Source organism: Hippopotamus amphibius, chromosome 17, assembly GCF_030028045.1.
Source record: "Hippopotamus amphibius kiboko isolate mHipAmp2 chromosome 17, mHipAmp2.hap2, whole genome shotgun sequence".
In the NCBI taxonomy this organism is placed as follows: domain Eukaryota; kingdom Metazoa; phylum Chordata; class Mammalia; order Artiodactyla; family Hippopotamidae; genus Hippopotamus; species Hippopotamus amphibius.
In genome coordinates, this window is record NC_080202.1 from 36,219,515 (window position 1) to 36,235,221 (window position 15,707).

The window sequence follows — 15,707 nt, forward strand, 5'->3', positions numbered from 1 at the left end:
TTTTATCAATGTATGGTAATTTTACTGTATAGAATTTAACTTGAAATAACTGAGAGGCCTGTCTGAGTTTCTAACAGCTGCTGTAATGGTTCTTTCAGGATCAACTTACCCTAGCAGATGTGCTTATATTACTGTTGTCTTGTGGGTTTAGGAGCGTCCCATTTAGCCCTGTACACTTCTCTTTTCTCCCAACTTTTCTTGGATTTTTTTTTTAGTCAAAGAAGAATGTAGTTTTGGAATGTATTAAATTAATTCTTTAAAATTGGAGATCAACTGATAGTTTTCCTTTTAAAATATTTTCTTGTTTTAAAAGTATGCTTGGTCCTATAGCTGTTATTCATTCAGCAACTCCCAAAGTTTAACCTTTTAACTAGAGCTCATTAAGGAAAAATAGGATTCTAAAAGACAGTAGTCTGGTTAGTCAACAGCAATTTCATTGAACAAATATTTATTGAGTGCCTATTATGATACCATTTTAGGCACAGGGGATGCTGTTCTCTCATTGTGCTTAACTTCTAGTGGGGGAAGACAATAGACAAGTAAGAATATAAAAACAAGGTAATTTCAGATAGTGCTATTTAAAAAAGAAATTTAAATAGGGTAATGTGATGAAAGAGACAGGCTAGAATTGGGAACTGCTTTAGATCTGGTGGTCAGAGATGACCTCTCTGAGGATATTACATTTGATAGGACACCTAAATGACAAGAAAGAGCCAGTTATGAAAAGATCTGAGGGAAGAAAGAGCTTTCCATTCTGAGGAAAGAGCCTGATGTGTTCACTAAGTAGAATTAAAGGCCTGAGTGAGTAAAGCATGGTGATTGAGAAGGGTAAGTGTTAGATGAGGTCAGGGAGGTACACTGAAGCTTTGGCAGTTGTGACAAAAGGTAGATTTTATTTGGATAGCACTGGAAGCCACTGAAGAATTCCTGTCTTGTTTCTCATATGGGTCTGATTTATAAGCCATCTCATAACTTAGAAGAATTAATTGTAAAGTCTGCTAATTCCTTTTAAAATATTTTTATTCATTATTCGATAATATATTCACATGGTTCAAAATTCTGTAAGTACAAAAGAGAACACAATGGAAATTCTTTCCCACCCAAGTACCCAGTTCCTTCCTTGGAAGTAACCAGTGTCCCTAGAGTCTTGTGTAGCTTTATAGAGATATTTTATATACATACACACACACAATATTTTTGCATCTTTTTAAAAAAATTTTATTTATTTATTTATTTGGCTGTGTTGGGTCTTTGTTGCTGCTCACAGGCTTTCTCTAGTTGCGGCAAGCAGCGGCTACTCCTTGTTGTGCACAGGCTTCTTATTGCAGTGGCGGAGCATGGGCTCTAGGCGCGCAGGCTTCAGTAGTTGCGGCTCACAGGCTGTAGAGTGCAGGCTCAGTAGTTGTGGTGCACGAGCTTAGTTGCTCCGCAGCATGTGGGATCTTCCCAGACCAGGGATCGAACCCATGTCGCCTGCATTGGCAGGCGTGCTCTTAACCAGTGCACCACCAGGGAAGTCCCTTTTTGCATCTTTAGATAGAAGGAGCTTCCTCATTCTTTTTTTAATAGATATTATTATTACATTGTATCATAATTTATTTAATCAGCCCACTGTTGATGGACGTTCAGGTTATTTCCATTTTTTTTTGTGATTACAAATAGTGCCACATTGACAAGCCTTTTATATTTATCATATTAAATATATCAGTAGAATAAATTTCTAGATGTGGAATTGTTGGATCAAAGGGTATATGCATTCTTATTTATTCAGGTATGCATTTCCCTTCATGAAGTTTCTAACAATTTATACTCTAATCAGAAAAGTTGTCCTTACACTGGGCAAGTGTTATCAAACATTTTAATCTTTTAATCTTTGCCGATTCACTAGGTGAATTAATGTGTAGTTTAATTTGCATTTATCTATTCTGAATGAGAGTTGAGCTCGTGTTCACATATTTCAGAACCATTGATATTTTCATGTCTATAAACCATTGGTTGTTCTTTGCCCATTTTTCTGTTAGCTTGTTGACTTTTTTCTTCTTGATCTTTAGATTCACTCAATTCTAAATCCCTCTGTTAAAGAGTTTTTTTAAAAATATAGTGTTACATGTCAGTTATATTTCAATTTGAAAAAAGCAGTCATCTTTAACTTGTAAATTTTAGGAAACATGAACCTGACCTGAGACAGGAGAAACCCCAGTCTTCCCTTTGCTGATTGAAGTCTCTCTTGATTGTCCTTAGTTTCATTTCATTTTAAGAATGTCTCTGAATTAAAAAAAAAAAAAAAAAGTGCATTTAGTATTTTGTTAGACTAGATTGAACTGCAAAAGTTTACCCATAACAAATATTCAAAAGTCATTCAAACCTTGTAACAGAGGAAGTCAGTATGACCTGTAATAGTCTGTCCTTGGGGTAATAAGAAAGAAGTTATTACCTCCTGGGGTGTGTATGATTGAGGACACTGTAACAGAAGAAATACAAACACTCCTTTGAGGTCCCAAAAGTTTCTCAAAAATGAGTATACCCAAGTCTTTCTATAGGTGGGTTTTTTGGGGGTTTTGTTGTTTGTTTGTTTGTTGTCTGTCTTTTTTTTGTCAGCAGTCTTTTGGCATCTTCTGTTTTGGAAAATGCAAACGTCTCTCAAATTTAAAATAGTTACGACATTGGGATTTTTCCTTACTTGGAAACTGTACCAGGCTTTAAACCAAGAGAAGAAAAAAGTTACAGGCTTTTAAAAAGTCCCTAACAACCATTCTTTGGCAAGAAAACGTGTTCTTAGCCATCTAACTTGTGCATGTTTGTGTATTATATTAAACCACATGAAATTGCTGATTTTTTTTTTTTAATAAATTTATTTATTTAGAGCAGAGGCTATTCTTTCTTGTGGTGCACGGGCTTCTCATTGCTGCGGCTTCTCTTGTTGCAGAGCACGGGTTCTAGGTTCACAGGCTTCAGTAGTTGTGGCACAAGGGCTTAGCTGCTCAGCGGCATGTGGGATCTTCCCTGCCCAGGGATTGAACCCATGCCCCCTGCATTGGCAGGCGGATTCATAACCACTGCGCCACCAGGGAAGTCCTGAAATTGCTGATTTTTGACCATCTTTGGCCTACAAAAACAACTTAATGGTTCAATCTAGTATCTCCATAATTTTATCCTGTAGTTTTAAGACTGGTGGATATAAGGCTAACTCATAGATTTCATATATGTGATACGTCCATGCTAGTTCATTTTTTTAAAAAATCCTCTGGATGACTGGATTAGATTGAAGGTGGAGGAATGCTTATACGAAATAAAAGATTAAAAAACTGCACAAGCTGTCTATATAACACTTTGCAGAGTGTTCTAGCCTAGCTCTGCATGTTTAACTGCAGGTTAAACTATTGGGACATTTCTCTCTATTGTATAGGGAATTAATCTTCTATCTCGAAAGTATCCTGATTATTGTAAGAGTTTAGTTCAGATTACTGATATGTGTTTTCAAAATGAAGGAAAAAATAACAAGTCTTTCTTCTCTGGTAGAATGAAGATATATTTGATACTGGATGAAAAACTCACTTTTACCAGAACTGATACTTGAAAGTGCCAGGCTAGAAGTTTTTGGCTTTGTGTGTAACTCATCCAAAACAGCAAATTAATGATTCTCATTGCATTTACAAACCTAATATACTCAGCTCTGTTCAGAGGGCTCTTTTAGAGATATGTGAAAGAAACAAGCAAAAATGTTAATGAACTTGAATGCAACTGGATAAAAGTTTTAGTCATCAAGGTATTTTTGTTGAGTGCCTCGTTCTAGGCAGGCTGTGCTAAGTGGCAGGTGGTACAGAGAAGAGTAGTTGCAAGCTCCTTAAAGTCTACTGGAGGCAACAGGAGTGTTCATAAGTGTAAAAGGTAGAAAAGAAGTGCACTGTGTAGATTTAATTGAAAGCATTATCTGTGCGTCATGAGAGCATTAATTCATTTTATTTTTTACTTCTGTCTGCTCTCCAAAGTTTAACGTTCTTAGAAATCATATTTTATTGATTGACTTGAATCTCTTATCAAAAATAATTAATGACTTCATGGTCTCATAATATCTGCTACAAAGCATTCTGTTAGAGATTGCTGTTAGTTTGCTAACTGATGCTACTACCTTCATTGGAATTTGAGCAGTTTTACAGTTGACAGATATTTTAAAGTATATTATTGGTGTGACTCAGAAGAGGTGTAGCCTCATAGGTCAGGATTTAATAGAGTGAACAGGAAAGTAAATGGTGGTATATAAGAGATATGTTCAGCCTCTGAATTGTCAGAGTACTGGGAAGTTTGCTAAGCTTTGGAAAATAAATTTCTCAGTAGAGAACTTGGACAGTCTTGTTTTAACTTGTTTGAAGCCAGCAACGGTATATTTTGGTGCTAGTTGTCTCCTACAAAGGTTCTCAAACCGTGACCCTCAAATAGACCTCCTCTTTTCTAAAATTGTTTTTCTGCTGGTTGCCTGTGGCAGTTGGCATGAAGTGCTGAAGAGTTCATGTACCACCAGGCTACTTCGCTGATGAACACTGCCCATGCTGCCTGCTATGAGTGAAATTAATTAGACTTGTGCTATCCTAGTCAATTTCCCTCCCAGCAGGTTGTGTGGTTAGAGCTCCTTAGAGTCTAAAGCTGATTCTCCAGTTCTACTGGCTGCTGGGTTGGACACTTTAAAAATTGGAAGAAAAGTGGGTGATATTATTTTTAAAAAACCAAAGACTTGTCTACAGAATATATTAGAAGCAAAAAAGATAGGAAAAAATGGCCAAGACCGAAGTTGTATTTTTTTTTTCCTGGTTGTGATAATGGACCATGATTCAGTAGCGACAGTTAAGCCATTAAAATAAACTGGTTTTTTACCTTCTCTTTTTCTAAGGCTTAAAGAATTCTTAAATTGTTAATTGTTAGATAAATTTGAAGTATTTTTTTAAACTTCAAAAATAAACTCAAGTTAGTATTTTATGATCTGTCAATATAGAGCTGAGCCTGTACCTCACACCTACAGAGCCAAGTTTTATGCTCTTAACTAACATGTAAAATTCACATCTTCATTGCCAACCTGGCCAAAAGATAGTTTTAATCGGAAACTTTGAAAATTCATTCTGGCTCCTACTGGCAGTAATGGTAACTGGGGTTTGTAAAACCGCCTAAGATGCATTTACTCACTACAAGACGAACAGTTTTGTGAGAATGTGTTTTCCATCAAATTCAAGCCTGCCTTAATCACAGGTATCTTTTCTTGATATTATCATGTAATCCTGAATTGCACAAACCAGGGAGGCCCAAATTCCATTGCAGTGCTTTGTTTGCTAGCTTAAGTGAAATAGCACATCATGTGTATAAGACAACTTCATCTGTGATTACATGGGATGTTTTAATTACAAACACATGTAGGATAGTGTTAAACCCAATGGGGACCCTGGTAATACTGGTGGTATTATTCTGTGAGGGTGCAGCTATATCTTATTAATCCTCTTCCATGCTTATTACTTAAGTGGCCAGTGAACGTGTGTGGCTTGAATGATTTTTTTTTTTTTTTGATTTATACCTCTTTCTATGAGGGATTTGAGGCAGTTGCCAGAAATACTTAATACATCAAAGAGTAAAATAAACAGTTCAGGGAATTATAGCAAAGTGAATAACAACATTAAGAAAATAATAAAGCTATAGTAGAGTGATCATATGAGCCTATAATAGAATATAGCATATAGAATGAGCATATGAGCCTACAGTTTCAAGAGATGGGTCAGATTTGTCTCAGGGCTTCCTATTAGCCAAGCAAAGAGGGCAACATGATCCGTTATAGGTTAGTATTGTCTCTCCATAGCTGAAAACAGACCAGGTGTTCAGGAAAGAAATTCCTCCCTTGTGTATTGTAAACCAGACAATGTATGATATGATAGAAGTAAGTACATCCTTACACTATTCCTACAGTTAATAAAACATATTTTAGGGGACTTTCCTGGTGGTGCAGTGGTTAAGACTCCATGCTCCCAATGCAGGGGGCCCGGGTTCGATCCCTGGTCAGGGAACTAGATCCCCCATGCATGCTGCAACTAAGAGTTTACATGCCACAACTAAGAGCTCGCATGCCACAACTAAGGAGTCTGCCTGCCACAACTAAGGACCCTGCCCACTGCACTAAGGAGCTGGCACAACCAAATAAATATTTTACAAATAAATAACTAAATTAATAATATGTTTTAAAGATAGAGCAGAACAGTACAAAGGGTAATATATACTAAAGTAGCTATCATCTGAAACTAAAAGATATTTGTATTGTCATATTTGCCTCAGGTCATCCTGATTTTAAAAGAAACATGAGAAATCAGCTTGAAATGTCTTATATTCTTTTCCCAGATTCATTCTTCTTACTTGCTCTCCTGTCATGAATCTGATACATAGCTTGTCAGTGATCTTTTTTCACTTCTACTGTATGCATATATCTGTAAATAATATGTAAATCTTAAATTTGCATGAATAATGTACTGCACATGATCTTCCAAAACTTGCTTTTTTTCATTAGTGTTGTGTTTGATCTCATCTCCATGGTGCTATAGATGTAGTTCATTACTTTTAAATCTTGAAGTAGTTTTTCATTGTATGAAAATAACCCAATCCTAATGGATTTTTAGTTCGTTTGTCTGTAACTGCCACATTGAATGACCTTGGCCGTGTCTGCTTGTGCCCATGTGCAGTTTTTCTAGAGCAGTGGTTCTCAAAATGTTCCAGCATATGAGGGTCACCTGGGAGCTTGTTAGAAATGCAAATTCTTGGGCCCATTCCAAACCTCTGAATCAGAAACTCTGAGGAGAAGGGCCCAGCAATCTGTTTAATAAGTGATCCTGATGCGCCTAAAGTTTGAGAACCACTACTTTAGCACATATATAGTTAAAAGTAGAATTACTAAGTCTTACGTATAAGTGGGTTCAGCTTTACTAGATATGGCAAATTCCTACCCCAAATACACTTACTAATTTACAGTCTCTCCAGCCAGTGTATGAGAGTTCTTATATCTCCATACATGGTATAGTTGGGTTTTTTTCTTGTTGATTTGATAAGTATAAAATGTTTAATAAAGGCTATTTTATTTCCTTTTTGTAACTGATATTTTTATAGGGTAGTTGGCTTTTTTCTTATTTATTTTGTAGAAATAATTTATATATCAGTTCATATGTTAATACAGTTGTCTCTTTGCCATGCATTGCAAGCTTTTTTTGTTTGTTTTTGGCTTTGTTCATAGTACTTAAAAATTGTAACCAAATTCACAGCTTTTTTGAATGGTTGTGTTTAGAACGGCTTTGGAGGGGAGGATTTTGAGTTGGATTTGATTTGCTACTGGGTCACGCTGTTGAGATGTATAGCAGCCATTTGGAAATGGTCTGAGGCTTATAAGAGAGGTCAAAGTTAGAGATTTGGGAAACGTTTGTATAAAGGCAGAAATTTGACACTGTTATGGATAAAACTACCACAAAAGAGAATGTAGATTGAGAAAATGATTGAAGACTAAACCGTGGGAACAGCAGTGAAGGAAGAGAATCCAATAAAAGAGATTGAGGAATGGTCAGAGAATAGACAAAGCAAGGAAAAGAATCTGGAAAATCAGATACTGATGAAGTGTAAGTGGAAAGAGATCTCTAATGCTACAGAGAATGCAGAACATCTGAAAAAGGGGTAAATGTTGCCCTTCCAGAGAGCAGCTAGCGATGGGTTGAGAAATAGAAGACTATTCTTAATAAGTTTGCACTGAAGTGTAGGAGATGAGACGGTGGTTGGAAAGGTAACAAGGTCATTTTCCTTTAGGAGTGAAGTATTTATACCCCCAAGGGAAGGAACCAGTGGTAAAGCTGTATGTGGTGTTCACCAGCTGTCTCCTCTTTAGGTAGCTTTTTCATGAATATACTTTAAGTACCCTTTGAGTAAATTCATTTGGTAAGATAATATTAGTTTTGTGCGGAAGATTAAAATAGGGTGATATCATTGTGATGTCATTGTGATGGTATCATTGTGATATCATTGTGATGGTATCCTTGTGATATCATTGTGATGGGAGACTGCTTTAGGGTAGGTGATCTTCTCTGAGGTTGAGTGTTAAGGAGCCATTTGAATGATAAGGGTAAAGCATTCCAGGCAGGAGACTAAGCTTCCAGTCTCTGGAAGGTCAAATGGAAATAATAGGATAGTATACCGTTCATCTAATAAACTTCTCTTGTTTCTTGCATCAACCAGGGTGAAGAGGAGCAGAAGTCTTTGTCCCCTGACTTCGGAAATCTTGTTTAACCTTCAAACTGGCGATGTCAAGGGTTCCAAGTCCTCCACCTCCGGCAGAAATGTCGAGTGGCCCCGTAGCTGAGAGCTGGTGCTACACACAGGTAGGTGCTTCTTCCAAGGATTTTGGTGGATGAAAGGAATCTGATTTCTACGTTGACATTCCTGCTTTCTCTTGGTCATACCTGCCAAATAAAGTACTTGTCAGCTTTCCCTTCCTTGGTTTTCCATGAGGAATCTGAATACCTTAAGGCCACTGTTTTTCACGAGAGGTTGAAAGAGGGAAATCTTTGAAACTAGATCTACTACCTACATTCCCCTTGATGGAAGTTCCTCTGTTGGGCAACTCAAGGGGAAACCAGGTTTGAGATTTGCAACCCCAGTTAGAGGTATCAACATCTAAATCATCAAACACTGCTCTGAGCAGAGGTTCGTTTTAGGTGTGGCTTTAATCACCTGCTTTCCCAGCCTTGGCCATGTTTTTCTCACTTTCCATCCATTGTTTCTCAGAAGCTGAGAAAAGTTATGAAAGCAGCTGGTCACTGTGAGATTTCTTAAAATGTAAATGAGGGACAGAAAAGGCTGAGCCTCCATGCTGGCCAAGTGCTATCTTCCGATGGGATTATGCAGAGGGAGGGAGGGGGAAAATTATCATATCTCCAACCTGTTTTTCAGGTTGCCCACTTCCTATTTAATTGCTTCCTGGTTTTCTGTCAACAGATCAAGGTAGTGAAATTCTCCTACATGTGGACCATCAATAACTTTAGCTTTTGCCGGGAGGAAATGGGTGAAGTCATTAAAAGTTCAACCTTTTCATCAGGAGCCAATGATAAACTGAAATGGTGAGGAAGAATACATTTAGCTATAAAAATTTTTCTAAAAGTTGCCTGTTTTGCTTGGCTTTACGGAAGACTGACTAGAATGTAAGATCCTCGATGTCAGAGACTTTGTTTTATTCTTAATGTATTCCTCGGTGTCTGATACATAACAGATAGTCACTGTATGTTCGTTGAATTAATTCAATAAGGATATTAGGGAGCAGCAGACTCAGATGGTTGTAGGGTGATGTAAATGAGTAAAGAGGGCCAACACTGTAAATAACATCCATACCTGGTGTGAGTGTTGACCACTTGGCAAACTAGTGAGTCTTCTTCTAAAGGAAGTGGTGGCTACTCAGCTCCAGCTGACTAGAGCCACGTGGGAATAAGGGCCGACCATCGCCAGATTTCCTGATTTTTCAAGAAAAGCAAGAAATATAGATTTTAATGTACTATCTCTTGACTTTTAGATTGCCTGTTTTTAAACAGTAAAGGAGATTTACTTATGTAACTGGAACGCCCATGGTGTAGGATGTCTTTGAAGGTAGTTTGATCCCGCAGCCAGCCCAGTGGTTAGATTAAGGACCCCATCACTCTCTGCTGTGCCCTGTCCTCCACACTGTTTGACATCTCAAGCTTAGCTTCCCTTGTGGTTGAAAGGATGACTGGCAGTAGCAATGGGCATTACCCTCTACCATCCAACAAAAGTCTTTGAACTTTCTCTGAACGAATTGTGTGACCAAGAATATGTCAGGCATGCACTGATTGGTTTAGATATAGGTTCACTCAGTTGATCCCTGTGGCAGGGGGAATAGGATCTGGGAGTGGGGGTCAGTCCCATCCAAACCATCTGTTTTCCTGAGGAGGAGCAGGCAGTTGTGGATACAACCATGTGCTCCCTGCAAAGCCAGAACACACATCTGTGAGCCACCATTTTTGACCTCTGATAACCCACTGAAAAGTTTCACAACTCTCCACTCATTTAGTATTTGTTGGCCATGCACATTAAGCAGTGTACTACTAGGTGGAGAGAAGCTTTATTCTTAGGCATTGTACTTAAATCCGCATCTTTAGCACCGTGTATAGTGATGTATGTGACATATGCACTTCCTAAAGAAGCACCGAATTGGGCCACCTGTTTGAGAGAGGTGCCATAACACTGGCAAGGCCTAAGGATACATATGGCCTATATATTATGTGCGGTAGAAGCAGTGTTTGAACCACATGCAGTTCAGCTAATGACATTTACAACTTAACTGAGATGAACCTATTAAATTCTGTCTGAATTTTGTTTTGATCCATTGGTAACAGATTGGCATCTCTAACTCTATTTAGAAGTCTGGCTTGGAACTCTACCCTGTGTGATGGGAGTTTACTTTTGTCTGTGCTTCCTCCATACTGCCTCCTTTATTTTAATCTTAGAATGTTATTGCCAGATTGATAAAATATCTATAAAAGATTATTTACTCCTCACATATTTCTCTAGAATTCTTTTTCTCTCCCAAAGTGATATTAAAAGGCCCACTGACTTTTTTTTACCTAGTTTCACTGCAGTTCCAACAAAATAAGGGGCTGCTTTTCCTGAGACTGAGGATTAGAATAGATTGTCTAGGCTGAATTTTAAAATATTTTAGGGAGAAAAAGAGTGATTTGGGAGATTATGAGGAAGGAGGGAGAGATGCAAGGGATGTGTTGTCAGATTCTAGGATGCCCCTTTATTATTTACTTTTTAAAAGGTGCTTCAGTTTGCTCTAGAAAAGTAATTTCCAAGTAGTCATTTACTGAATCAGAATCTCCTGCTATGGGGCCTGGGTTTTTGTTTTTTTTTTTTTTTTTTTTTTTAACATCTCCCTCTCTTGATTCTGATGTTCTAGTTCCCTCCTATCACTTCACAAGCCTACAAACATGGATGCTTTCGACATTTTTTTTCTGTTTTGGGTAGGTGTTTGCGGGTAAATCCAAAAGGGCTAGATGAAGAAAGCAAAGATTACCTGTCACTTTACCTGTTACTGGTCAGCTGTCCAAAGAGTGAAGTTCGAGCAAAATTCAAATTCTCCATCCTGAATGCCAAGGGAGAAGAAACCAAAGCTATGGGTAAATGTTATCTTTGTTCAACTCTTTATTTTCATGTCTAGCAACCTTATACATTGACAGATTATGAATTTGACCTGGTTTTTTGAGTAATCCTAAATATATATATATTTTTTTCACTCTAGAGAGTCAACGGGCATATAGATTTGTGCAAGGCAAAGACTGGGGATTCAAAAAATTCATCCGTAGAGATTTTCTCTTGGATGAGGCCAATGGGCTTCTCCCTGATGACAAGCTTACCCTCTTCTGTGAGGTGAGTCCTTTTACCCGCTCTGAGAGTAGTAATTCCCAGACCTGATGGGTATCAGTAGACTTAATTGTATTGTACCAAGGATGGAGAGTGAGAAAAATCCCCAAATTGAAGTGGTGCTGCATGAATATTATTTATGTGACTGACTGAAAGCTGTGCCGTGATTTCAAGGTTGTTGGGCAGCTCAGCTTTCCACTTGTTACTGTTCTTAAAAACAAAGATTGTGCGCTATCTTGGTGTGTGATTTTTTAGTTCTTGGGTCAGGATCCTGGCTTTTTCATTGCGGATTTTTTCAGAAAGCACTCGGAAGGAGTTACTTTAAGCTGAGGACAGTGACCAGCAACTAGATATGTAAATACATTTGTTCCTTGAGCTTTCTGGCTCCTCCTTGAGTATGAAGTCCACATGTGTTTGACAGAGCACTTTCCTTTTCTGCTTTTTGAACTAGATGACTCTTATCAGTTGTTGAGTCTCCAGTTTGTCTTGCTGGGGTAATTGTGAAATAGGAAGGCGAGAACCATTTTTTCTAGAGTGAAGTTTATGTAAAGCTCTCTAACTCATAGTTAGCTAAGAGAGTTATCTGTAGTCAGTTAGGAGAGCCCTTCTCTTCCCAACGACTAAAGAGCCTTTTATAGGAGAAGCCTTGAAGTAAAATTCCTAAACTGAGAGTGAGTTGAAAAATTATCTTTAATGAGTATATGCTAATTAGTCATTTCATGCTGTTATCAATACATTTATAACTACTCATAAACTCACAGTGTAAGAAATGAAGAAAACCGCCAGTCATCTGGGATGTTGGTGTTCCCTATACATTGAGTGGTCAAGGAACCACTTCCTGAGCAACATCACTTTATGAGAATGACCACTGTGCTTTCATGGGGAGGGTACAGGCAAGTTCCCCAGCTAGCAGTGTGCTCTGTCAAGTAATAGGCTTACATTGGGAGTTAAGGTTAAGGACAGCTCCAAAGGCATATCACACCTACACAGCAGGGACGGTGTCCCTTAGGAATCTTGCCCTTTTGTAGAAGAGGCCTGGCCAGCAGTAGCCAGCTTCTTTTCCAAGTCACAGCTAATTGAATAGTTGCTGGTGATGAGGAAATTTGGGAGGTATAGTTTATTAAAATATCACACTGAATACATAAAATATAGTTTGCATAACTTTTCTCCTTTTTAATTGCTAAGTAAAACAAGGAAATACTAGAGTGATGGCATCTGTAAAAATACATAAAATCTTGTAGTTGTTTTTTGTCTGATGGACTTGGAATTTGAATTCTACATAAATCCAAGTAGTTACAGATCATACTCAGTTGCCCAAGTGGAGAAATGAGAACAATTATGTGGTTTTGTGTGAGGTTGGATGTTATATAAACAAACCATCAATTTAATGTTCCACCCACCTTAGAGGTCCTATATTTCAGAAAAAACTTAAAATAGTGGAAAATTCTAATTTCTGTTGGAAATGAAAGCCAATCTTTGAACTGCTCTCTGAAGGAAGAGAAATCACCTCTAAATAATGCATCTGGTGTTTTAGGCAATACAAAAACCTTTATTGCAGCATTTTCAAGTCCACAGTGAGTCCAGCCTTTTCTTACATGCTTCCTTGCTGCACCACCACCAGATCCATTCCATCTGCTCCAGCGCTTGTATTGACATTCTTGATGTGGAAACCAATTGGCCTGCCCTCACTTGGCAATCTCTCATCCTGCGGTTAAGTCCGAGGCACGCTCTCTCTTTGCTTCCCCATATGAAATTCTCTTAGGAGAAATCCTGTGGTTAAGTTTAGACATGTCTTACTGACTTAGAAGGGAGGTGAGATGACACTTTGGAAATGAGGAGATGTTGAACAGGGAAACGTCTGCTGGGTTCTGCTGATGCCATCGGTTTCTTACCATCGGACCAGGTGTGCCATCTGTTCCTCTCACACTTATCTGTTGGCCACAGGTGCTGAGTGTTGCTTCTCGTTCTTGGGCTTGTGCCTAGTGAGACTCGTTTCTGTTCCAAGGCTCTCTGTGGACTTAGTAGCATTCAGCGTTGCAAGACAGTTGCGTGGGAGTGTGTGTTGGATGTGTGGGTTTTAAAAATGTCTTCAGCTCATCTAAGTTCTTAGTACATTTCAGAGCTAGATCATCCTTTGGTGCAAATTCTGTCTCTTTGACCTTTTCTACCTTCTATCAATGAAATATTTATAAACAAGTTTATTTTGTTCATAGTTATATTTTATTTATTATTGGTTCAGTTAGTATTTTCTTATAATTTAGAGGCCTTTGTGAAGTTGATGTCCACATACAAATTTAGGTTATGAGTATTCCACTGTTCCATTCCTCACTCAGTCTTTGGCCCAGGCACTTCTGTCCTCTCCTGATGTAAATAATAAGTACAGTTGTTTTGTGAATGTTTTTAGTCTGTTCCCAGAGGCCACAAGAGGGAATCCTAAGGTGAAAGATTGAGAATCACACCTTTGTGTGTTCGGGCTGTATTTCAGTGGTGTAACTGTTAATGAAACTCTGAAAAATGCTGAATGGGTAGTCTTGTTTGTAATGTGCCACACTGGGTTCACTTTTGATTCTCAGTGATCTTTCCGTCGGACTGTTAGGAAATATGGCGATTCTTCCAAGTTGATATTGCTTAGTTAACACATTCCCTGAATTGTCTCTTATCACAGTCCTTTGAGCTAAGTTAGTTCTTTTCTCTTCATTTTGTGTTACTGAGGAGAGAAGCAGTGCCTAGGGAGGTTAGGTAATTTTTCCTAGCATTGTGCAGCAAATTAGTGCCAGGGCCATGTCAGCTCTCCATTTTCCCTCTCTAGTCTGCTGTGCTACACTAAGTGAAACTGAATGCCAGTCACCAAAGGAAACCTGGGCTCTACCAACTTTTCTTTGGTATTAAAGAGAGAATCATGAAGCTTTACACTTTCAATTTTCTCCTTAATAGTTTGGACCACAGAAAGTCTACTTGAAATGTTTCAGCTTCTCTTGATCTTCTTTCCATTTATTTATATTGAAAGCAAGTAGCTGTTAGCAATAAAGATGTGTGTATCCCACCTTCAGTGTGTATGCCTCTGACAGGTAGAAGATTCCGGTGCCTCTTTGTAATGTTGCAGTTAAAGTTGAAATATTAAATACCGTATGAAATATAAAATACCAAATATGAAATATCTAGCTACTAGTTAACTCTTAAAACATCTTTCTTATCAAACATAGAATATCCATTCAAAGTCTGGGAATATGTATTTTTGCCAAATTTTAAATATGCGGGTCTATTAATTTTTCTTTTTATCATTTTTAATGGATTATTTGGATATATTAGTCGAATTTATGAAAATACTAATAATGATTGTCCTTGACCTACAAAAATGGTGATTTAATATGTACTATCTTTATAGGTTGTAAAACTTGATAACGTAGTAAACCTACCACCCAACCCAACAACATCATCAGTAACTTAGAACTGACCTACATATGCTTCTCCCCTATCCGTTAGACCTGTTGTCTCTCTACTCAGATGATGATAATAATAGCTCTTTTGAATTATCATTCTCTTTTTTTGTTATTTGTTTTCCTGAACAATATATTGTTTAGTTTTGCTTGTTTTTGAGCTTTATGAAAATGGTGTCAGAATGTATGTAGTCATCTAGGACTTGCTATTTTCTTATTATGTTTCTAAAATTTATTTATATTGTGAATGTAACTATAGTTCATTGATTTTTTTTTAGTGCTGTACAGTAGTTTGTTGTGTATTCGCACAACAGTTGATTGGTTTACTCATTCTTTTGCTGATGGACATGTAGATTGTTGCTAGTCTTTTGATTAGAATATGCTGTTGCTATAAACCAGCCGTCCTCAGCCTCTTTGGCACCAGGGACTGGTTTCATGGAACACAATTTTTCCACGGATGGGGGTGGGGTGGAGGGATGGTTCAGGTGGTAATGCAAGTGATGGGGAGCGGCAGATGAAGCTTCACTGGCTTGCCCGCCACTCACCTCCTTTGGTGTGGCCCGGTTCCTAACAGGCCACGACTGGTACCGGTCCGTGGCCCCAGGGGTTGGGGACCCCTGCTATAAACAATCTATATGCAGTCTGTTTACTTTTTCTTGTTTTAATTATATAGAAGTTAAAAATATATTCCAGTGGTTTTACATTGACTTCCTATGTTTAGACAAAATACATAAGAAATGGCACAATCTTTTATGAAATTTTGTTTTTCATGAAATTTTCTTTTTTAAGAGAAAGGAATTGACTTTAAAAGTGAGGCCCTTTTACAGCTTGAAATTT

At 37.9% G+C, this 15,707-nt stretch overlaps 1 protein-coding gene across 2 annotated transcripts in view; it reads left to right on the forward strand.

Moving 5' to 3' along the window:
• The window catches only part of SPOP (speckle type BTB/POZ protein), a 66,656-nt gene that overhangs the window by 37,798 nt on the left and 13,151 nt on the right, over window positions 1-15,707 (forward strand). For both annotated transcript variants that reach the window (XM_057716137.1, XM_057716139.1), the window contains 4 exons: window positions 8,239-8,381; window positions 8,998-9,119; window positions 11,038-11,189; window positions 11,312-11,439. In XM_057716137.1, the coding sequence (XP_057572120.1) occupies window positions 8,304-8,381; window positions 8,998-9,119; window positions 11,038-11,189; window positions 11,312-11,439 (480 nt within the window). In that variant the 5' untranslated portion in view covers window positions 8,239-8,303. The remainder of the gene's footprint in view (window positions 1-8,238; window positions 8,382-8,997; window positions 9,120-11,037; window positions 11,190-11,311; window positions 11,440-15,707) is intronic.